Source organism: Rattus norvegicus, chromosome 10 (genome assembly GCF_021556685.1).
Source record: "Rattus norvegicus strain SHRSP/BbbUtx chromosome 10, alternate assembly SHRSP_T2T, whole genome shotgun sequence".
In the NCBI taxonomy this organism is placed as follows: domain Eukaryota; kingdom Metazoa; phylum Chordata; class Mammalia; order Rodentia; family Muridae; genus Rattus; species Rattus norvegicus.
The window spans coordinates 78,848,008-78,872,891 of record NC_141543.1 but is presented as its reverse complement, the minus strand read 5'-3'; the positions used below and the strand labels follow the sequence as shown (position 1 = coordinate 78,872,891).

Here is a 24,884-nt window from a genome sequence, read left to right as displayed (position 1 = left end):
CAAGTTAAGGTCCATTTTACGGATGAGAAAATTAAGGCCCGGGTGTGTTTTATTTGTTCTGTGGTACCTGGAATTGAACACAGGGTCTCACACACATGAGGCAAGAACTCTACCACTGAGGTGTGGGCCAGTTCTTTTTACTTTTATTCCGAAATAGGGTTTCACTAAGTTGCCCTGGCTGGCCTTGAACCTGTCTCATTACTTCCCTTGGGAAGATGTGAAGAAGAGAGAGTGCCCTCCTCCAACAGTTGTATACCAAAGGCCCAGCCCAGTCCAGCATGGCTGACAACCTCTTGAAAGCTCTGTAGAGCCCCTGAGTTAGCCACCTTCTTGAATACTCCAGCATCTCCCAAATTCATCTGCGGCCAGAGCAAAAGCGCAGACAGAGGGGAGATGACTGTAGGAGAGAGGGCAGGGCTAAAATCACAGGTGACCCTCTAATGCCCCTCCCTGCCTTCCATGAGGGAACAGGCCCAAGCTTGCTGAAGAGCTGGTGTCAGAAGTCAGAGCTGCTCTGACTAAGGTGGTAACGGCCATGTCACAGCTCAAAGGAGCACAGGTCAGGCCACTTCTGATGCTCCTGCCCTGCCTGCTGAGACTCAGATTACAGGCCTGTGAGGCTGAGGTCTGGGCCAACACCGCTGACTGGCTCTAGGTTGGAACCTTCAACATGAACCATGGGGTTCACAGTCTCGGCCTTCCCTCAGGCAGCCTGCACACCTAAGTAAGATGCTCAGGGTGAACAGCCCCATTGCTTACAGTCCCTCTGGACCCTTTCCTCTTCACTGAAAGAGCAGGGCAGGGGAAGGCCGAGGATAGGGTGAAGCCAAGTCCCTGTGATTCAGTGGATATGAATCTGCTCCCCAGAGGCATCTGGGCAGCTCTCTGTCACACACCTCAACCCACCCCACCCCTACAGCTCTGTTCCTACTTCCTCAGAGACCAAAGAACCTGGGAAGGGCTCAGAGGTCCTAACTGACTCAGCCCCTAAGCCCCCAGACCCACTTAAACCCTGGGTTTGTAGAAGACACCCCTAAAGTTGTGTCTCTGCTTCTGCCAGGTCAGGTTCCATGGATATATCTGACCCCTATCCCAGCTGCGCCTAGGACGGACGGGGAGGCAGGCTGGCAGGGACTCCCTGGCAGGGATCAAGCACACACACTGCAGCGCTCTGCACGACAGCCTGACCCAAGAAGGCTCCCTCCCTGGAATGCGTGTTCTTTCCTGTGAGGCGGAAAGTATTTAAACAGATGCTTCTGCAGAAGAAGAATGAGGCCGCCTGGCCGGCCCGGGACGCTGCATTGCTCACCCCACATTCCACCAGGAAGGAGAGGGATGCAGGGTGGGGGATGGTATGAGGAATGGGCTCCTGGTGTATGGTGACACCCCATTGCTTAGCACAGAAGGAGCTCAGCAAGATCCTAGGGTACCCAGAAGGCTGGCTGCTGCCTCCTCTAGCCTACACAACCCCGTTTCTGACAGCTCTTGGCTCTGAGCGACAGGGTTCAGGCCTGGTCTGGTGAGAGGGAGAGGGGAGTTCCATGGGTTTCTTCTGATCTGCGGTGTGCCTCCAGACTCAAGGAGCCCAGGGAGGCAGGTGGGTCCTGAGCCTGTTTACTACAGTGCAGCTTCCTGGAGCAGCAAACGCAGCCCCCAGAGAGGAATGCTGGATAGTGTGGAAGCGGGCACGTGGTGGGCCGGCCAGTTCCAGAAAAGAAAACCTGTAGTCCCAGAGATGGAACCCCAGCATCTTTCTGCCCACCCCCTATATTTCTAGCCACAAGGAACTTTTCTGGCTCTAAAGGTTCTGTGGTCCCCCAGCCTAAATCACTGGGTGATGGGTGCCAGCCAGGTGTTCCCGAGGCTGGGAGGGAGGCAGCCTCTGGGCCATTTATCTGATAGGAGCCTTTTCTCTGTGACAAGGATACCCCTTGAGCCAGCCCACCATCCGTCAGCCTCTAGAGACGGGGCTTTTTCCAGTCAGCAGTTATTGTCATTCTTATTGTTCCTCATAAATTTTCTGCAGCATTTTGCACTGGCCCAGGAGCTGTCTGCTGATGGGTCCAGGCAGGCTTCCAGGCTGGGAGAGAGCCAAGGGTGGCCCAGAAGGGGCTAAGTGTGTGGACAGCAGACTTCCTGGGAACAGAAGTGCAGTACAGAATGGAGGCCTGGGGTTGAGGAAGCTTTGAAGAGGTCTGTGGTGCCACGGGCACTGTGGGCAAAGCAGGAAAGACCCCGCCTCCAAGATTGTCAGGACCAACAGGATCATAGAGAGTCAAAGCATGCGGAGGACTTCCCATCTCACACTGAAAGAATGCATCTACACGTGCACACAGGCACATGAACTCACACCTCCTTTCAACGAGAAGAATTTGGATTTCCCAGTGTTCTCTTCACTGACTAATGCAGGCAGGCCAAAGGGATGTTTGACAGAGGAAAACGTGAGAGAAAGTTGTGCAGAGACATTGTGAACAGGGCTGGGGAGATGGCTCAGTTGGTGCTTGCAACACACGTTTGAGGTCTTGGGTTCAATGCACAGCACCCTATAAAGTTTGTGGCCCCCACTAGGGATGCCCGTCCAGAGGGAGAGGAATTCTATCCCCCAAAACAAGGTAGCTGACTCTTGAGAAACAACACTCTAAACTGGTCTCCGGCTTACACACAAACACTAGTAACATCTCGACGCAAACATTCCCCTGTACTGCTATGTGCTTGGGGAGAGAACACCACGCTGGCACAAGTCATCATTGCCCACACAGCTGCTCCATGAAGAGAGAATCCTAGAAGCACTCACTAAGGGAAGGAGGGGCGGGTAGGAGGACCAAAGAGACTAGTCTCTGCAGTCAAATCTGGTCCAGAGTTCTCACATTAACAAGGGTAACTGACTGCTCTCATCGAGTTTGAGAAACAGAAAAGATGCATTTCTGAAGCAGTGGAGATGCCCAGCACAGGCTGGACTCTGGAGAGAGTGGAATTCTGGTGTAGCTTACTTGTCATCCCAGATACCTGAGAGGCAGGGGGATGGAAAGTTCAGGGTCTGCCTGAGCTACAGAGAAAACATAAGTCTCTATGCTCCCCAACACACACATAGGCAAACCCTATGTAAAAAGAGGGCTGGGGGGCTGGAGAGATGGCTCAGTGGTTAAGAGCACCGACTGCTCTTCCAGAGGTCCTGAGTTCAAATCCCAGCAACCACATGGTGGCTCACAACCATCTGTAATGAGATCCGATGCCCTCTTCTGGTGTGTGTGAAAACAGTGACAGTGTACTCATATAATAATAAATAAATAAATAAATCTTTTTCCTTTTTAAGAGGGCTGGGTGTGGCTCTGAGACACAGGGATTGCAGGGCATGTATGAACCCCTGGGTTTAACCTTCAGGACTGCAAAGAAAAAACAGACAAACAAACAAAAACCAAATGCAGTTTGTTCCTATCTTCTGGTCCTTGTCTCATCCATGGGCTCTGGTCGTGATTGCATAGCTCACCCATTTGCCCTGAGAACTGTATGTCTTTCTAGGCTGGAGGTTGGTTGGGCACAGAACTCTTGAATGGAGCTGGAAGAAAAACAGCTACTCACAAGCGTCGGGCCTTGATTGTGACTGGCAGTGCCCTCCACCCTGGAAATAGCTTCCTGCTTATGTGGGTCTGTAGGCTGGAGCTGACAGTTCTGAAATACTCCTCCCAGACCCTCCTCACGCTGCAGCCATGCCCAGCTCCCTGTCTGTAGGGGTGCTCCCCTGCTCTAAGTGGAGGAGGGTATGGAGAACCTTACTGGTCTCTCGCCCCATCTCTGGGATCCTGACAGGTGCTCCCGGGGCCAGTTCACCTCCTTTCTCGGCTCTGCTGTCTCTCCTCTGCTTGTGCCTCTCCTACTCTGGTTCAACACATGATTCCAATCGTGTGAGTTCCAAAAACAGTCTGGTTTGGCTGGCTAAGGTGGCCATGTTGTAGTAAGTCTCCAACCCCAATAAGCCCATGTAAAAAACACACAACGCAGATATAATATTTATAAGCTGCATGCCTAGATTGGGCAGATCGCCCACTACACTACTCTATTCCTCAGCTGTGAGATTCCTTGTTACTTGTGACTTCTCCAGGCCATGTGGTTCTGCTCTATCTTCCTTCCTCCACTCTCTAAGACCTCCAGCCCCATCTTTCCCTACCATTGTCCAATCACAGGCTCTAGCCTTTATTTGACCAGTTAGAATGGGGGAGAAGTTTCACAGGCAATCACCTGAATACGTGATTCATTCCTCATCCGGGCAGCCTCTCTTGAGAAAACAGAATTAACATCAGAATGCCAACAGCACCAGGGCAACCCACAGCAGTGGTACACAACTTCAGCCCCAGCACTCAGGAGGCAGAGGCAGGCAGATCTCTGTGAGTCCAAGCCAGCCTGGTCTACATAGTAAGTTCCAGGACAGCCAGGGCTACATAGTAAAACCCCTGTCTTGAAAAACTAGTAAGTCTTTCTTGGAATATACACACTGGAAACTCTAGGCTTGGAACTATGGGGTCAGAGTATTGGAGTGGGGCTTGTATACCAACATTTTAAACAAGCACCTTAGTTCTTAGGACTTTAGCAAGGGTCTTGTACCATCCCTAGTACACCACTGAATAGGTGCTTGATTGCTACCCATAATATTGATCACTACCTCATCTTAGGTTTCCTAAGGGGGGATGCTTGTTGGTTAGAAAGTACCTATTCACCCCACCACATCCCAGCCTTCTGTGGCTGGGGCTGGGAGCACCCCAGAGCCGCTAAGAGAGGCTGGACCTCTCTTGGAGGTGAATTGTCCCAGCCCCTCCTCTACCTCTGGTGGGATGCTGTCCTCCGAGTCCGAGCTGTCCTCGTAGGCGCTGACACCACCCGCCTCCAGGTTCATCTGTAACAGCTGGTCTATGGTGGCATCCACCGCGCCGCTGTTGGCACGCAGCACGCACTCAATGATGTCGTAGTCCATGTTAGGAAACATCGTCTTGAAGTCGTCCATGGCCTGGTTGAACTCCAGGCGGCGCACCTGGCGGGCCGGCCGGCTGTTGTTGAGCTCCTGAGGGGCCGCGCTGCCATCCCCAGTCCCGGTCCCGGCCCCGCGAGCCCCCGTGGCCCCGCCACCGCCGCTGCCGCTGCTGCTCCTGCGAAACAGGCTGGTCATCTTGCGGAGCCGCTGTGGGAGAATGTTTCCAACAAACCGAGAAGCCGCTGGCCCGGGGTCCCTCCGTTGTCGGCCACTTGCTTGCTCCACAGGCTCAGAAGACTCACTCCTGTGCTTCCTCCTGGCGGGAATGCACGGCCCGGGCTAGGGGACAGGGACCAGAGTGGTGGCGGCATGCGGACCTCGGCCAGGCTTTAGATGGACTGCAGATCATCCACATCCTCAAGTCATCCTGGCACAGGGGGGCTGCAACGGACTGATGGTGTCACCTGAAATGAGGGACAGGGTCAGGAGCTGAAGCAAATGAACCTCAACTCTTTGGTGGTGGGGCTGTTAGGAAATGAAGGTGACCCCAACCTAGCCTAGAAAGATCTGCTTCTCTCTGTTCTCCTTAGTTTAGGTGCTGGGGATAGAACCCAGAACTTTGAGCGTGCTAAGAATGTTAATATGTAGACATACATATACACACATATATTCCTTTCCTATTTATTTCTTTATTCTGTTTGTTGTTGTTTTGAGATGGGGGTCTCCTCTAGCTCCTATGGACTTCAAGCTCAAAGTGTAACTGAGGCTGTCCTTGAACTCCCTGTGTAGACCAGGTTGGCCTCAAACTTAAGAGATGCACTTGCCTCTGCCTCCTGAGTGCTGGGATCAAAGGTGTGCACCACCATTGAATGGCTTGCCTTAACTCTTTTTTTTTTTTTTTTTTTTTGGTTCTTTTTTTTTTTCGGAGCTGGGGACCGAACCCAGGGCCTTGCGCTTCCTAGGTAAGCACTCTACCACTGAGCTAAATCCCCAGCCCCTTGCCTTAACTCTTAATCCCCCTGCCTCAGCCTTCTACAGCCCTGAATCAGCCTTCCGAGGGCTGGGACTACAGGCATACACCACCATACTGAGCTTCCCAAACCCGTTCTGAGGAAACCTGTACATCTAAATCTTGTTCATGCTCCGTCTTGAACCCAGTTCCCTGCCACAGTTAACCTAGCTGGTCCCCCGGGTTAGCACAAGGATGCGCACAGACAGGACTTGAACTTCAAGCGTGATGAGGGACAGAAATCTACAACAGAACACCACCCGGCCCTCTCAGAGCCAGGCATGGGAACGGTAACCAAGGCAATGTCACTGGCAGTGTAGACAAAGGAGACAAGAATGTCTGAAAGCACTCTGAGGGCTGGGGTTGCCATTCACCCAGTGCAGTGTTAGCCTCGCAGGCATGAAACCCTTAATTTGATTCCCGCCACAGAATAAAACCTGACCTGGTGAGGTATGAGTGTAAGCCCAGCACTCCCAGCTCTTGGGAGGCAGACACCAGAGAATTAGGAGTTCGAGGTCATCCTTGAAGTTTTTGGTTAGCTTGGACTGGATAACTTGTCAACAAACAAACAAACAAACAAACAAACTTGGAGTCAGTGAGGTGGTTCAGTGGTAAAGGTGTTTTTCACAAAGCCTGATGACCAGAGCTTAATCCCAGGGATCCTCATGGTGGAGGGAGACAACCGACTCCAACAAACTGTCCCCTGACTTGTAGAACAGTGCCTGGATCTCACTCTGTAGCCCTACCCCCTGTCTCCACTGTCCCCAAGCTTCCTCTGCCTCTGCCTCCTTACTGTCACATGCGGCTCCTCTCAGGGAAGTGTTAGCGACAAGCCAAACGCAAACCTAGTCTCTGTTTTTCTAGGATGGGAGACATGGCTTTAACCTACGGATGGAGAAACCGTCCTGTGAATAAGTCCTTGTCACACTCAGAGTGGCGGTGCGCTGACTGGCCTGACAGAAAGGATAGGATCAGAGGGAAGCAGGGAGGCCGCCCCACCCAGGATGGGAAGATCCACCAATGCTATTAACGACACACACCTTCAGGTCAAATCTCATCCTTAGGAAGTGGCTTCAAGCACCTACAACACTGAGGTCCTCAAAAGGACATGAACTTTCTTTTGTTTGTTGGTTGTTCTTTCTAGATAGGGTTTCTTCATGTAGCCCTGGCTGTCCTGGAACTCTCTCTGTAGACCAAGTTGACCTTGAACTCACAGAGATCCACCACCTACCTTTACCTCCCAAGTTCTGAAACTAAAGGCATGAGCCTGTGCCACCGCCACCCCTGCCTGGCAGATATAATATTCTTAAGGATTCCTATTCTGGGTGCCTGCCTATTTCCAGGGAGGTGGATTGGATGTGATTTTAAAATCTTTTTAAATTACATTGTGTGTGTGTGTGTGTGTGTGTGTGTGTGTGTGTGTGTGTGTGTTGACACACATGTGGTCAGAGGACCAACTCCTGGAGGTTAGTTCTCTCCTCCCATGAGGGCCCTGAAGATCAAACTCAAGTCACCACTCTTATTGGTGAGTGAAGAGCCTTTCCGTGCTGAGCCATCTTGCTGGCATATTGTCTAGTTTTTTGTTTGTTTGTTTGTTGTTTGGGGTTTTCGGTTTTTTGTTTGTTTGCTTGTTTTTAAAAAGACAGGGTCTCATGTAGTCCAGGCTATCCTTGAACTCACTATGTAGTTAAGGATGATCTTGAACTCCTGATCTTCCTGCTTTCTCTTTCCAAGTGCTGAAATTACAGCGCTATACCACTGTGCCCACCTAACAGGTTGGATTTGAAAGTGGAAAATTGGGGTTGGGGATTTAGCTCAGTGGTAGAGCGCTTGCCTAGCAAGCGCAGGGCCATGGGTTCGGTCCCCAGCTCCAAAAAAAAAAAAAAAAGTGGAAAATTACAGACACACAGGCTCTGAATAGCTCGTGGACACTGAAGTCCCTTCGTGCCCTAAGAGAAGTCACTTAATGAGGTCATGTGCCCACACCTGTGTAGCTGTGCCATCTGATCCTCATACATGCTACCATAAGTATGAGCTTAATTTGCTAGTAATTAAACCATAAATTCTACTATACCAATACTTTTATCTACTTAATGGCACATTGTGGGCGTCGTCCCACATCAGGACAGAGACCCACCTCATCATGCTACATGCAACTGAGTGAACCAGGATTTACCATCCCACTCCCTCAATTTCCTGCCTACCCAGAGGAGCAAGTCCCAGCCAAGGGAGGCCAAGTCATGTTGTGAGAATGAGTCCAAGAAGGAAAACCATATATGGCCTCCTTTCCCTTCCTGCCCACCCCTATGGTAGGATGTCTGAGACAATTCAGTGGTTCTGTTAAAAGTGCTCCCCTCTGGGCCACCAGGCCCCAGAAGCCAAGCCCTGATGATATTAGACGTAGGGTCAGAGGCTCTGGTTAAGGCCCTTGGGAATACAGCTACCACCTTCCTGCTCCGAGTGTAATTCAGCCAGAAAGATTAGCAACCAGGCTTGTTGCTCTGCGAAGGGCAACTCCATGAAGAGAAAGGAGAAAAATGGCGGGCTTGCATTTATCCCATGAACCCTCTCTCACAGGTCCCTTGGCTTCTGGGTCTCTGAGTGTTGAGACACCCTTGAAAGGCGTTCTGGAACTGTTTACTGGGCCCTGCTCTTAGGGGCTTACACTGTTTCCATGCAAAGGAAACAAAACTGGCCCTAGGCCTGTGTGAGAGTGTGGCAGACTGCCCGTGAGGCTGGGGTAGGGGTATGTGGCTGCACTGCCCATGGAAGGGAGGGAAGGAGGCTATGGGGGTTCTCTCCCAGCCAGGGATTCCTCCAGATCACTGAAGGATACATAGATCCTCCCAGCAGGAGCCAGGTACTGAGGCCTCTACAGCAGGAGACACCCCCCAGTTCAGGTGACCTGCCCCTGCAACTGCGCCCCCACATCAGTACAGCTGGAGAGGCAGACAGGGGCTCGAGAACGTGGCGTGAGCAATGGAAAAGCCTAGCTCTTTCCACCAAGGCAGCTCTGTGGGTTTGGAGAAAGTAGTTCAGAAACAGGAAGCCAGGGAAATCGGATCTGATGAACAGGCATGCCTCAGAGACATCCAGGCTGCTGTAACTAGCACCAGGTAAGGGTTCGCCTTATCCTTTCTGTTCCTTGCTAAACTCAAAGCCTGCCTGAGGCCAGGACTGAGGTACACGCTGCCAGCAGGGGAAAGAATCACCAGGTCACGATGCCTTTTGTAACAAACCCTGCTCAAAAATAAAAAAAGTGGTTTAAAAGAGGACAGAATGGAGGAGTGTAGATGACCTGGGCTTGTGAACTTGCACTTTCCCATGTCATCTCTACTGAAGCTCCCCTCATCTTTCTTAGAATTCTCCAGCCCATCTCCACTTTGTAATGAACGGTAGGAACAGTTCAGAAAAGTCAAGTAACTTCTCCAAAACCACATAGCCAGTGGGTAGGAAGAAAACCCGGATTGGCATTCCTACCTCCTGAGAGCTAACATGCCAAGTAAGGCTTGCAAGAGCCGAGAGCCAAGGAGCCTGAGAAATGCAGCCACGTGTGCCTGGGTTTAGGACATTCCATCAAAGGAAACATGACCCAGACAGAACGGGGGAGGTCTGCTGGCACTGCCCCAGACCTGGCTACGTGACCTTGGAGAGAGCAGGACAGCTCTTCGAACCCACTGCTAGTGTGGGCAAGAACACAGGAAGGTAATCCCTGGTGTGCTAGCAGAGGAAGTGAATTAAACCTGCTGGGCCCGTTAGACCTCTCTCTGAGCGCATGGGTGTGGGTAACCTCAGGACCTGGAAGCAGAAACTTCATACCTGTCCTCCCCCAGGGCCCAGGGAGCCAGGCCCTCAGCGGCCTGCTTCCAACTTCCAACTGGAGTGTGGGAGGCCGCAAAGCCTGAGTCACTTGGAACCTGGCCCAAGGAGGTGGGCAGGCTGCCCCAGTGCGGCTCAGCCAGCCTCATTCAAGGTTAAAACAGCCAGCCTCCTGCCTTAGGAAGGCCTGTTCTTGAAGGGCCAGGACTGCAATGGGGATAAGGTAGCCCGAGGATCGGAGGAGGGCTGGGCCTGCCTGTGACCCTAGGAAGGCCGTGCAGCTTGGGAAAATGATTTCAGGACTTTGGACCTCATCCTCCTCTCTGAGGAAGCAGTGTGTATGTGGGAGAAATGCCCAGGTGGAACTTATGTGGGTTCCAAGGATGGAGGAAGTTCCTGCTGGGACAGGCTGTGGTGGGCTGGTTCAAGGCCTTGGTACCTCATGCTATACCCTCTGAGGAAATCCTGTGGCTTTAGTATCTTCTGACAGCTGCATGTTGGCTCCTGCTCTTGAGTTTCCTCCAGACATTCCCTCCACACCACAACTATGCAACCTACTGTGGTCTCTGTCCAGATGCCCACCAGTAGCTCTGACGGAGAAGGTTGGTCCAATCCTACCTGTGCCTCTTGTTTATCCACCACCTCTGCCCACTGAGGTCAAAGCCTGGAGACCATCTTTAAGAACGTCTCCCTTGGGTTGGGGATTTAGCTCAGTGGTAGAGCGCTTGCCTAGCAAGCGCAAGGCCCTGGTTTCGGTCCTCAGCTCTGAGAAAAAAAAAAAAAAAAGAATGTCTCCCTTACACCCTCCATTCAATCCACAACAATCCTGATCCTCCTTGCCTTTTACACTGTCCCTCAGGACCTGGTTGCGTACGTCTTGCCCTCTGCAGCCTCCCTGCCTCCTTGTGGACTTCATGTTATGGTCACGTGTCTTTCCTTACCTCCAAAGACCCTGGCTGTTAGTCCTTAGACCCCATCCCAGAACTACACCACAGCCTACAAGGCCGTTTGTGTTCCTGCCACCAAATGTGTCTGTATGGAGCCAAGCACATAGCTTAGTCAGCAGGGTGCCTGTGCGTCATGCAGGAGGCCCTGGGTTCGATCTACGACACTGTCTAAACCAGGTGTGACGGTGCATACCTGTGATCCCGGAAAACAGAGGCAGGAGGAACAATCAGTTCAAGGTCATCCTAAGTGACATAGCAAGTTCAAAGACAGAGTGGGACGCAAGAAAAAAAAAAGTACATGTGTATGCCCACAGGTACATCCACAGAGACGCGTGTAGACATATACCAACCCGGCTGCCGTCTGTCTAGCCACCCTGAGTACTCTGTGCGGATCACTCTACCCACAAGCCTGCACTCTCCTTCAGGGCCTCAGGCTCTCTCAGCACCTTTCTCCCTTCCTGCTGCTCCCTGCTGCATTCTCAAGGGGCCTGCTCTGTCACCTCAGTCTGTCTTCCAGGGTTCCTTGACCTTTGCCCTGCTTTGTCATCCTCTGTCACAAACACCATATTTAGTGCACTTGCCACTGACCATCTTCTACACTGGATCAGTATTTTTCTTTTTCTTTTTCTTTCTTTTCTTTTTTTTTTTTTTTTTTTTGGAGCTGGGGACCGAACCCAGGGCCTTTTGCTTCCTAGGCAAGCGCTCTACCACTGAGCTAAATCCCCAACCCCCGGATCAGCATTTTTCAAGAGCAGATTTGCCACTTCCACCGTGGAGTCCCCAGTGTCCCAGCAGGTCCCAGTACAGTAAGCCTGTGCTGGCTAAGGGGACAAGCAGAGAAGCACAGAAAAGGAGGAACACAGTAACCATGGGAATCTAAAACCTCTTCTCTGCTTTTTGACTCCCCTGCAACTTACAAGGCCTAGAGGGAAGAGGCTCCATGTCCCCATTTCCCAGACAGAGTGACTGAGGCTAGGGTGCTTCAGCAGCCACTTGGGTCCCACAAGCTCTCTCTGTCTGTCTTCAGGACCTTCTCTCCTTGGCACACAATTCTGATGGCTACACCAATGTTAGCTCCAGGGGTCAGGAGACAGTCCCTCTCCCACAGCTGACTTGACTGCATTTTTCCCCAAGCTGGAACAGGGGAACCTAGAAATGTTGGGGTTAGAACATGAGACCCCAAGAGGTATGAAGTTGTGAGCCAACACTTTCTTCTCTCTCTCTCTCTCTCTCTCTCTCTCTCTCTCTCTCTCTCTGTCTCCCTCCCTTTCTCTCTGTCTCTCTCTCTCTCCCTTTCTCTCTGTGTCTCTCTCTGTCTCTGTCTCTGTCTCTCTCCCTCTCTCTCTGTCTCTCTCCCTCTCTCTCTGTCTCTCTCCCTCTCTTTCTGTCTCTCTCTCTCCCTTTCTCTCTGTCTCTCTCTGTGTGTCTCTCTCTCCCTCTCTTTCTGTCTCTCTCTCTCCCTTTCTCTCTGTCTCTCTCTGTGTGTCTCTCTCTCCCTCTCTCTCTGTCTGTCTGTCTCCCTCTCTCTCCCTGTCTCTGTCTCTCTCTCCCTGTCTCTCCCTGTCCCTCCCTCCCTCCCTCCCTCCCTCCCTCCCTCCCTCCCTCCCTCCCTCCCTCCACCTCTTCTTTCTCTCTGGAAAGGAAGGGAGAGACTACCCAGATCATCTCTGTCTCCATCTACCCCCTGCTTTCTCTCTGATAGTGGATGAAGAACATTTGGGACGTCTGGTCCACCTGCAATAGTCTTAAAGAACTCATTTCTTGCCTAGGAATGGTGCATAGCCCAGTGACACCAACAGGCCAGGCCACTAGGTGGTGTCCCAGGGCCCAGGCTACAGCTGCTCCTGGGAAAGGGCTAACAGCAGCTGTCCTCCCAGAACCTTGTTTTGCCCCACCCCCCACCCTTGGGTCTGACTGGAGGAAAGAAGAGCCACCAGATAGCACAGGCCTCTTAGAAAGGAGTGGGGGTGGGGATTGAGATTACAGGCGAGACACCACTTTCTAAACTCTCTCCTCAGCAGATAGAATTAATCCACCCAAGGCATTTTGTCCTACCGGGACTGGGAACCCTGTGCAGCCAGTGCTGTGGCAAAGCCTCAAGGCAAGTCATCAGACCTGAAGGGTGACATCTGTACCCTGCCACCTGGCGGGGGGGGGGGGGGGGGGGATGGGGGCAGGCTGACTGCTTCAGCAAGACTCCAGGATACCAGGGCTAGAGGGGTCAGAATGAGGTCATGAGGCTAAGTCCCAGGGAAATCTTAAGTGGGTGAGGCGGTGTGAACGCAGAAGCTGCTGGGCTCCGGCAGCTGCCTCCTCATCCAATTGTCACCTCGGACACCGTGGAGGGTGGGTGCAGGGCAATCAGCCGAGTTCTAAGGTTCGAAAAGGGAGGAGAGGAAGGTGGGTGAGCAAAAGGCAAAAGCTACGGTGTGTGTGTGTGTGTGTGTGTGTGTGTGTGTGTGTGTGTCCCCGCGCGCGCGCCGGCATGTGTGCGGCCAAGCACCCTGGGGAGGAGGGGCGGCGCTGACAGAGCCGCCTTGTCCTCTGGCCCCTGCACAGGCTTGTTTTCTTCACAAGCTATTAATGTCGCTGTAGCTTCAAAAGCCGGGTGACCTTTAAATGCCGAGCCTCCTGCTCCCGCCCAAGGCTCGGAAACGGCTTAATGGATACTCAGCCCCAACGGTCACAGCTGCGGGGATGACAACAATGCCTGCCTCATTTCCAGAGCCCCCAGAACTGCGGGGCAGCTACACCTGTGCCCATTCTCTAACCCCGGCACAGCAGCCGGAGCAAGAGGCCAGGCTGGACATGAGGAGGGGAGGGAAACCCGAGGGGAAAACACTTGCCACGACTTGTGTGACCAGGGTTGGCCCCTTACCTCTCTGTTAGTCATCTCTTTTTCACCTGTTAAACACGAGGATTTTTTTTTTTTTAAGCGCTGGAGGGAGTAAGAAGAAAGGAGAGGGGTGGCGAATAAGGGCGGGGGAGGGTGTCCTGTGGAGAGGGCTCAGCAGTTAAGTGAGTTTGCTGCTCTTGCAGAGGACTAGAGTTCAGTTCCCAGCATCCATTAGCTGGCTCGCAACCACTTGAAACTCCAGTTCCAAGGGCTCCAAAATCTTCATCTGGTCTCTGTGGGCGCCCGCATAAACATGGCATACACACAGGTGTGCACTCACATACTCATAAAGAAAAATTTAAAGAAAAAGAAAAAGACTCCCAAACTCTGCTAGGAAGAGAGATGGTTTCCAGGCTAGGCAGCTAGCTAGCAGGATGAGGAGAATCTGTTTTGTTTTGTGAGGAGAGCCTTCCCTGATTCTTCTCTCTCTTCTCTCTCTTTTTTTTTTTTTTAAGATTTATTTATTTACTACATATAAGTACACTGTAGCTGTCTTCAGACACACCAGAAGAGGGCATCAGATTCTGTTACAGATGGTTGTGAGCCACCATGTGGTTGCTGGGATTTGAACTCAGGACCTCTGGAAGAACAGTCAGTGCTCTTAACCACTGAGCCATCTCTCCAGCCCCCAATTCTTCTCTCTCTTATATCAACACAAATGACCAAGTCTGTAGCCACATGTGTATGAGGACAAGGCACCAGGGCAAAGGGCCCCAAAGGAAGTTAAGATCCCTCCCCCATGAGCAGATCTGGCCCTAGATCCTTAGCCAGCCCTTAGGACACCATCCTTCATCCCTGCCCTGACACTTAGCGGCCATAAAAGGCGCCTGGAGGAGTCCAGCCCCACTTCCAACTGTGCTGAAGCTTCACAGGCCTTCACAACACAAGCAGTTCCTGTGTTAAGCTCATGGGTGGCTCAGACCTGGAAGCCCGGGAGGAATGCTAAATGGCTTACACTGGGAGAACCCAGGATCAAAACAGAAGACAGGAGTGTGTGTGTGTGTGTGTGTGTGTGTGTGTGTGTGTGTGTGTGTGTGTGTTGCAAGCCTTTAATCCTTGCACAAAGGGGCAAAGTCAAAGTCAGGAGGATCTCTGTGAGTTCAAGGCCACCCTAGTCTACATAGTAAAATCCTGTTTCAATAAATAAGTAAGTAAGTAAGTAAGTAAATAAATAAATAAATAAATAAATAAATAAGGCCAGTGAGGCGGCTCAGTGGGTACAGGCGCCTGCCACCACCCCTAACATCCTGAGTCCTATCTCCGAGATCCACATGGTGGAAGTGAACTAATTTCTGTAGGTTGTCCTCTGACCTTCATATATGCGCTTTGGTATGCTTAAGCACTTATACATACAGTATAAATAAATTCAATGTTATAACGAAGTCTATTTTTTTTTAAGACCAGGTGTATTGTTGACACCCTGCAATCCCAATGCTAAGACTGAATCAGGTGGACCTCTGTGAGTTCAAGGCTAGCCTGACCTACATAGTGAGTGACAGGCCAGCCAGGACTAAATAGTGAGCCCCCGTCTCCAACAAATGATAAGGGCAATGTAGCCACAGTGACTGACGCCCACTGCTTGAGCCTCTTTCCTCACCAGGAACCAGGCACCGTGGCAAAGGGCCTCGTGTGTGTCCAGTGTGTGTCTACTCTTCACGTCCTCTGCAGCCCTGAGCAGGAAGTGCTCCCCTGCCCTCTCTGATGGTATAGACTGAAAAGTGAGCTTCAGAGAGGGAAACTCTTGCTCAAGGTCACATGGCTAAGTGGCCAAGCTGAAATCTGAACCAGAGCTGTCTGATTCCACACAACATCCGTCGTCTTCGTCGTCGTGCTGGAGAGCCACTCTGTTCCCTGGCACAGACCACAGAATGGGCAGAGAGGAAGCACACAGCAAGAACTCCAGACTGGGGACGGCACTGAATCCTAGGGCACAAACTAACTGTGGAGGAGCTGAGGAGTGCAGGATGGGGGTCTTCCAGTTATGAAAGAGGGTTCAAGTCCAGGGAGCAAGGGAAGAGAGGGCGAAAGGTAAGTTGCATCCAGAAGAAGAGAAAGCTCACAAAACCCAGTTTTCTTACCAAGCTCCTATTTTCCATCCCACCAAAGCTGTCAAGTTGCCTGAGTAACAGACTGTTTAGTACCAAACCCTGGGAGGGCTAGGGAATATTTCCACAACAGTTTTTTTCCCTCTATCAACAAACACTGCCGACTCCGCCAACAGTTCAACTTTGGGCTGAGGAGATGAAACCTCATTGGGTGGAGAGGGGCTGCTCCCCACTCCACCCCGGGGACTGGCAGGAACATGTACGTGCCTGGGATCAAGTGAAACTGTCCAGACCTGGAGAAGGGGCCACCAGCAGCTCAGGTGCAGGGCCAGGAAGCTGGTTCAGCTCCAGGAGTGAGCTCATGTTGGCCTAAGCCCAACAGTTTGAATAGAGGGAGCTGCAAGGTCTAAGGATGAACTCTGGAGTCTGGATAATGGCAGGGCTAACTCCACGGGGCTAAGTTTTAGAACCTAGCGTGTGAGCATTGCCTGGAAAATCTAGACCAGGCAGTGTAAGAGCGGGTATGGGATACTCAGTTCAGGGCAGCAGATGAGAGCCTAAGGAACGAAAGTTCTTGACCCATGTCTCTACTTGACCCTCTGATGTGCCCTGCGGGCCTACTGGCTGATCCATGCATTCTGTGGAGAGTTCCTATGGACCTAGGCCTAACATGGACAAAGAGCTTTGTGGTGTGGCCATGGGACAGCAGATGATCAGAACTACTAGAAATGTCCTCCAGTAGGAGGACGGTGAAATGAGGGTACAACGCTCCACCTGCATCGACACCTGCCGGCCAGAAAGGGTGTCAGATTCCATTACAGATGGTTGTGAGCCACCCTGTAGTTACTGGGACTTGAACTCAAGACCTCTGGAAGAACAGCCAGTGCTCTTAACCACTGAGCCATCACTCCAGCTCCTCCACATGTCTCCATTTTTGCTTTAGACTTAGAGGAGCAGTGAGACCACCGGTGAGTTTAGTTGTGACACTATGGTGTGCTGTGGAAGGGTGTGGCCATCAGTTGTTTATTTCGATGCTGGAATTGAACCCAGGACCTTGGGCCTGATAAGTGTGTGCTCTGTCAGTAAGCCACAATTCCGGCCCCTTGAGCTGCTTCTTTCATAAGCATGATACAAGTACCTATGAAAAACGCTATGACAGACACTTGCTCAACGCCTGCCATCATCTGATCAAGTCACCATAGTGAAACCATCACTCTACCCATTTTACAGATGAGACAACTGAAACTCAGAGAGGTTAACTGACTCACATAGGATCACGCAGCAATAGTATCAGAATCTGAATCAACAGTCTGACCCCGTAGTCCATGTTTTGCTGTCTCCAGCCTGCTACATAACCTGAGGATGATCTTAAGGGTCTCATTACCCTGCCTTCGCCTCCTAAATGCTGGGATCATAGGCATGTGCTGCCGTGACTATTTTATGCAGGGCTGGGGATGATTGACCTTCCTGCCTGGTAAGATGAGCACTCTACCAGTTGAGCTGTTATATCCACTTGCCCTATACGACCCGTCTCTCTGAATAAAAAAAAAAAAAAAAAAAAAAAAAAGAAGCAGAAGACCACAAAGATAGAAAAAGTCTCAAGAAGAAAGCCAGCCCAGAGCAGGTTGGGCTTTAAGAATAGTAGGCATAGTGGGGCATGGTGGGGCACCTTTAATCCCAGCACTGAGGAGGCAGAGGCAGGCAGATCTCTGAGTTCGAGGTCAGCCTGGTCTACAGAAGTTCCAGGACAGCCAGGGCTACACAGAGAAACCCTGTCTCAAAACAAAAACAAAACAACAAAATGGCAGCTTTAGACTCCCTGCCAGCCCTACCAGCTAGGAATGCATGGGCAGACTTTCCTCTGGGACAGCTCAAGCTTCCCTCCCATCATGCATTTCCCCTCTGTCCCAATGTCTGTTAGGAACCTGCTCACTTCTAGTAGAGGCCAACGAGGGGAAAATGAAGGCCCAGTGGACAGTGGGGTGTCGCTGTTGAGGGCCTGATGGTGCCTGTGTTGAGCTGGAACAGGGGACCAAAGGACAGAGGCAGTAGGGGTGACTCCGGCCTGTGTGTAGCAGATGCTGCTTCTGCAGCTGTCTAGATGACTCGCATCTCTCAGGAAGTCTAAAACAAGGAGACCTACACCTTTTAGGTGGGCCTTCTGAGGGGAACTCCTGGTGGACCCGTTAGATATAGGGCTGGCATAAGCCTTGCATGCTCCAAAACTACATAGCAGGGGCAGAGTCAGGGACAGCTTGTGATCTTGGGCCCAATCCAGCCTTGAAGCAGAACTATGTGAAACACAGAGGACTCAGGATGGGTGATCCTGCAGCCCTCAGGGAGCTGCCCCACAGTCGCTCTGACCAGACCTGGAGCCCAAAGAAGTTTGTAAGGTGAGAGTAACTCGAATATTATTATCCCAGTCTTGATGGCCCAGCCTACTGAGGCAGGAGGTTAGCTCCCAGGGAGTCTGCCCTCCAGGGAAAGGTTTTCAGGCTCTAGGAGACAGTCTACATGCTCAGAAACACTGCTTGGGCAGCTCAGGAATGACAGGCAGGACTGAGAAACATGGGCGGCTGAACTTCAAAGGGATGGGTAGCAGCTGCAGCAGAGAGGGACACACACACACACACACACACACACACACACACACACACACACACCAGTCAGGACACCGTCAGAAATTCCACCCAGAGAGGCCTAGCACAGAAGGCTGATGGGATTGCTTAGAGCAAAAGCCACCTACTTCCCCAGCCATTGGCTGTTCCCTTCTCTCCTTGGTCCCCCACCCCGACTCCACTGACACTCCTCCCTCCACAGTTTAGTAGTTGTAGGGCTCCTATTCTACAGCTGGGAGCACCCAGCATCCCCATCAGATATTCTCAGTCACCATCACATACTCTGAAGTCCCTGTGGTCACAAAGAGAGTGGCAACCTCCTGTGATCACTTCTAGAAGGTACAACTGGCTAAAGGTCAGAGAGTAGTAACTAAAGAGACAGGACACAGATCCTTAGCATCCTGAGCCAGGGCTCTCTCCCTGAATACTCTCTGGTTCCTTCCGACATACAGCTCACAGGCCCGTGTGTGCTAACAGGCTCTTTGCTCAGTGCCACACTTGGCAATGCACTTAAATGGTGCCACATGCTTGCTCCAGACCAACTGTCCCAGATGGACATTGTCTTCAGGGTTTTTTCAAGACCCTTCTCACTCGACCCAGGTACTTGGTCTGAAGCTGGTTTGAAATTATATACACATATACCCATGGGTACCACCAGCCCTCCTACTTCCTGATGCTCTGCATGGCTTTCTCTTCACCAGACTAACGGCAGGGCCACCTGAGGCCCCAGAAATGCCCCCCAAAACCCCTTCCCCCACCTGCCATCTGCATCTGTCATGTTTATAGCACTGGTGGGGTCAGGCTGACCTGACAGGGTAGAACTGGCAGAAGCAGGCAGTGGCCTGTCAGCAGAGGTTCTGCTTACTGGCAGCCTGTGAGCCCAGCCCCTGGCAGGACAGTGGGGAAGGGCCTAGGGCCAGCTGGACTTGTAGTTCTAGCTCTCAAAATTGATGTTCAGAGAAGGGGCGGGCATCCCTGGGGTCCCTCAACCAGCCTCCTTGGCTTCCCAAAACCCCTAGGATGCACAGGCGAGGGTAGGGATCAGGGCCGGGGAAAGACACCACGTGCTAGCCCACAATGACACCTCTGCAGAAGGTTGCTGCATCCCAGTCCCTCAGTCACAGAACCAGAATCCCTGTCCCTCTACTGGATCAGTCAGTAGAAAGAAATCCATCAGTATGGAGCACAAGCCTGCCCTCACCCACGCCCAGCAATTATGCACTACCCAGAACCTGTCAGTGGACACCTGCTTGGCAGACCTTCCTTAATCATCCTGCCATGGGATCCTCATGGCAATGGATCCAATAGATCATGACCTTGCACCTCACTTGAGCCATTTTACAGATGTGAACACTGAGTCAGGCGTGTGCTACAAGTTGTCCAGAACTTGGCCAACTTTAACCAGTCTTGTCTCACAGGGCAGAAAAGAGACTTGGGGGTCTCCTAACATCTCTGGTCACCTGCATTCTGCTTTAAAGCCAGGCGAGAGGCTGGTGCTATGACTCGGTCAGTCGAATGCTTACCTAGTGTACACGGAACTCCAAAGCCCCGAGCTCGAGCTTCAGTACCTCATGAAACAAGCACAGTGATACATTACCCGTATTAGCAACAGTACAGAAGCGGAAGCAGGAGAATTGAAAGCTCAGAATTATTCTTAGCTACGTATAGCACTTGAAGGCCAGCCTGGCCTCCCTAAGACCTTGTCTCAAAACTGAATGAATGACTGAAGCTTTGCCCCACCCCTCCAGCTTTCACCCTCTGAGCTGACTGCATCTCCTGCCTCCAGGAAGGCCCCTGTGCCTTCCGGCAGCCTGGGAAAGCAAATGGGTTTTATATTCTAGGAGCATCTGCAGACGGTATGGCCCTCACTGTCACCAGATGTCCCTGGAGCCTTGCTAAGAACACCGTCTCCACTGCTATTAAATCAGAACCTCTGGGAGTATGTGTGTCCAGGGAACCTGAGTCTTCACAACTCTCAGTTGTTCTGATCCATGGTCACATGGGACCGCCGTCTTAAAGGGTGGTGCAGTTTGGAGACCTGAATTCTAGTTTTAGTTCCATCACTAAGTAGCCAAGTGGCCTTGGGCAAGTCTATTTACCTTTCAAACCTCTTGTGAAAACGGTTAGGGAAGACCATGTGAGCCCCGAGAGCCCTTCCACCCTCGTGCATCTCTGAGGGCGCAGATGGCTCACATGTGTATGGAGTGTTGGGGATTATTAGGTCAACATATATTGAAGGCTCATTACACAGAGTTCCTGTCTGGTTGATTTAGGAAAATCTGCAGAAACAGCTTATCTCTGGCTCCAAGCCCTAAACAAATGGCTTTTGGATTATCCACACCCTCTCCCTCCTCCCTGGAACATCTATTTTCTCCATTCCAGCTCCAGCCCAGAGCCAACCAGGGTTCTGTAAACATTAGGTCTGCACACCTGGTCTAAGTCAACAGTCATCAAACAAAAGCCCTGCCAAATCGCTTCACAAGCCCCAACTTGCACAGGCTCTGTCTCTCCTGGGAAGCGGCAGCCTGGGGTGTGTGGACATGAGTTTCCTCCCAGCACAGGACAAAACCAAGGTGCAGAGAATACGAAGGGGTTGCAAGGTTATCCGGACAACAGGGAGACAATGTGAGGAGAAGCCAGCAGCTGTTATAACCTTCCAGAAGCAGTAAGACATTCCTCCATCCTTGAATCATTTCATAATACCATTAAAATAGGGTGTGGTGGACCTTGCCTTTAATCCCAGCACTCAGGAGGCAGAGGCAGACCTCTATGAGTTCAAGGCCAGCATCATCTAGGCCAACCAAGGGCTACATGGTGAGGTCCTGTCTTAAAGTAATAACAGCCGCAAAACACCTACAATATAAGGCTTAGCTGGTACAGTGGTGGCTCTCCAAGCATGAGGAGTGGCTTTGATCCCCAAAACCCAATTTTTGTAGCCAGCCATAATGACTTACACCTTTAATCCCAGCACTTGGGAGGCAGAGACAGGTAGATCTCTGTGAGTTCCACATAAAGAGTGTTAAGACAGCCAGAGCTACATAGAGAGATCCTGTCTCAAAAAAATGTGTAGCATGTGGTTATAATCCTAGTACCTGGCTAGGTAGGTCCCTGGGGCTCACTGGCTAGCCCAGTATACTTAGTAGTTTCCAGTCTACAGAAAAACAAAATAAAACAAAATGATACTTTACATTGTCTCCTAGTTTCCACGTGCATGAACACACACACACACACACACACACACACACACACACACACACGAGAGAGAGAGAGAGAGAGAGAGAGAGAGAGAGAAAGAGAGAGAGAGAGAGAGAGAGAGAGAGAGAGAACACTGTATTGCTCGATGATGACCACTTTTCAAATCTATGAGTCCTTACCAGAGTTGCTGTAGGGATTACTAGAGTTGGGTGAGGAGCAGAGGATGCCCTGAGTGTGTGAAATTATAAGTGGATGGGCACTGTTGACAAGAGGCAGCCATGTCAAGGACCAAAGCCTCAGACTTACAGGAAACTGGCAAAGCTTCCCGGCCTCCAGAGGCTCAGAGGGCAAAGCTGTCCTCTGGTCCAAGTGGGAATGCTGAGAGTGTATGCAAAATGTGTCTGCCATAGTTCTCTCCCCATGCTGCCTACTCATGGCCTGAAGACTGCACCCTGTAGAGACTGCTCCTACCTAGATTAGCTAAACCTGCCTCCTTGATTCTGCCGCATACCATAAACCCCACCTCCTTAACTCCGATATAAGCACTAACCAGTTCAACTAAACATAGCAAACATGTCGATCCTCCTGGGTGCTGTAGCTTCTCTATCAGAGAGCACAGTCCACCATGGGGCTAAACTGAGACTCATGCTACTTTCCTCTGTGGTGAGCCTGTGCAAACAAAATTATTAAAGCAGAAAGGGGCTGCAAAGAAGGCTCCGAGGTTAAGAGCATACGCTGCTCTTACAGGGGATCTGAGTTCAGTTCCCAGCACCTACATCAGATGTTTTTACAAGAACTTGTAACTCCAAATCCAGGTGACCCAACACCTCTGGCTTCAGGCACTTGGAATCCTGCGCACATGCCCATACACAGACAAAATTTATTTTAGAAAAATTAAATAAGTCTTTAAGAAATTGTCTAAAGGAGGGGTTGGGGATTTAGCTCAGTGGTAGAGCGCTTGCCTAGGAAGCGCAAGGCCCTGGGTTCGGTCCCCAGCTCCGAAAAAAAGAAAAAGGAAGAGAGAGAGAGAGAGAGAGAGAGAGAGAAAGAAATTGTCTAAAGGAATGAACAAACAGGAAAGAGAAGAATGAAGTGGAAACCCAGCTTCCACAGTGAGAAACATCTGTGGATTATACCAACATCTACTGGTCCTTGTCATTTAAGAAATCTAAGGTAGGGGCTGGAGAGATGGCTCAGTGGTTAAGAGCACTGACTGCTCTTCCAGAGGACCCGAGTTCAATTCCCAGCAACCACATGGTGGCTCACAACCATCTGTAATGGGATTGGGCCCTCTTTTGGTGTGTCTTAAGACAGCTACAGTGTACTTATATAGAATAAATAAATAAAGTCTTAAGAAAAGAGAAAGAACTCTATAAAGTAAACCACTTCCATCCTGACCCCACTGCCTGCCCTCAGTGGGCGCGCTGCATGTACGGACCACTTAATAGTTCGCAAAAAGAAAGTTCACGAGCCTTCGCGTCAGCCAGGCTTGAGGCCAGCCACAGGAACTCCTCACAGTGACCCTAAAGACTGGGAACTGTTTGGGGACTGTTATGTGCACATAGGGAAACTGAGGTACATGGCAATTCTCTAAGGTCTCACAGCCAGGGAGCAATCAGGTCAGGTTTCCATCCTGAATCTCACATTCTTACTCGAAATAACAAAACTCTGTATCTCTGCCTGGGACAAATGGGGCTGGACACAAGGAGTGACCTGGCAACAGCGTCCCCTCCAGTCCTTCTGGAGCAGAAGACAAAATGGACAGCATGGAGTGAGTAGTTGCAGTGGGACAGCAGGTAACGGGACGGATGAGAAAAGGGTCCCAGCTCATAAGCGAGCGCGTCTGTCATCGTGGCCCCAAGCTCTAGTGTCAGAAGCAGGGCTTCCCTGCTCGGGCCTGGATTCTCCTCACATATTACTCATACAGTCACATTCCACCCCCTGGCAGTACAAGTCAGGCCAGGCAGGAGGAAGTAACCCACACTTGAAAATCATTAACATGCAGGCCTAAGCTGAGGACCTTTTGTTCTTGAGCAAGGTCTGTGTACTACTTTACTTTCAGAAAGGAGCTAGGAGGGTGTGGCATGCTCAGAGTTGCACAACCAAAACACCGATCCCCTGTGGAAGTTGGCACAGACAGGCTACCTTTAAAGCACAGGCAGGCCTGGCATGGTGGCATACAACCGTTAATCATAGCACTGGAGCGGCAGAGAGGCAGGAGGATCAGGAGTCTAAGGGCAGCTTGAGTTACATTTTGAAATCCTATCATCAGAAAAGCCAAGGGCAAGGAGTGCATCTGTGTGTAGCTTGTCTAGCATGTACGTTGTACACAGTTCTGGCTTTGATCCCCAGCTCTGACAAAGTTAAAAAAAGAAAAAGTGCAAGCAAGCCACAGGTCCCAGCACATACAACACAGGTGCCGGGACAACACAAGTGTGTTCAGACCAGGCCAACTCCACAACTTTTTAAGTTAGAGAGACTTCAGTAGAGGGTAGAAGCAGGGTTTCTATGTCAGGGAGGTCAAGCCAGCATTATGAGGAAGATTCTGGAACAAGGAGTATGAAGGAGCTAGCATCTGAAAATTGGAGGATAGCCCCTCAACCATCTGTCTGAAGGAAGACTGCTTGCTTGTGTACCAGCATTCCTAAAGAAGGCAGGTGTCACATCCCACCCCTTCTTGCTCTCAGAGAAAAACACTCACAAAAGTCCTCACAGGCATTGGAACCCTGGAACTGCAACTGAGGCCGCTTGCAAGTGCTGCAGCTCTTTTCCAGAGTCACACCGCTGGGTGAGGGGCTGAATGCCTGTGAGCCCTACGTTTGGAAGATGCAGGCCGGCGGATCAGGAGGTCAAGGTCACTCTCAGTGGCAGACTGAGTTTCAACCTAGGCTGGGCTACTTAATACCTCGACTTGAAAAAGGAGAAGGAGGAGCAGGAGAAGGAGGAAGATGAGGAAGAAGAGGAGAAGGAGGAAGAAGAAAGGAAAGGGGAAGAAGGGGGGAGGAGGAAGAGGAGAAAGGAACCAGTGAGAGGCACCTGCCATAAAGAAGAGGAGGAGGAGGAAAGGGAGGAGGAAGAGAAAGAAGAAAGGAAGGAAGAAGAGGAGGAATAGGAAGAGAAAGAAAAAGAAGAAAGGAAGGAGGAGGAAGAACCAGTGAGAGGTACCTGCCATCAGGAAGAAGGAGGAGGAGGAGAAGGAAGAGGAGGAGGAAGAAGAGGAGGAGGAGGAGGAGGAGGAGATAGAGCCACCAACAAGAGGCACCTGCCATCAAGCCTGACAACCTGAGTTCAACCCTAGGGACTTGAACATGGTCAAAGGAAAGAGAGCCAACTCCCAACTCCGAAAAGTTGTTCTCTGACCAAGCTTGCGCCAGAGCACATCCTTCCCCTTC

General features: G+C 51.2%; 1 protein-coding gene across 5 annotated transcripts in view; it reads right to left on the bottom strand.

The window, feature by feature from the left end:
* The window catches only part of Cuedc1 (CUE domain containing 1), a 94,394-nt gene that overhangs the window by 16,175 nt on the left and 53,335 nt on the right, over window positions 1-24,884 (bottom strand). For 2 of the 5 annotated variants that reach the window (NM_001013971.1, XM_087572129.1), the window contains 1 exon segment: window positions 4,817-5,427. In NM_001013971.1, the coding sequence (NP_001013993.1) occupies window positions 4,817-5,158 (342 nt within the window). In that variant the 5' untranslated portion in view covers window positions 5,159-5,427. 5 annotated transcript variants of the gene reach the window in all.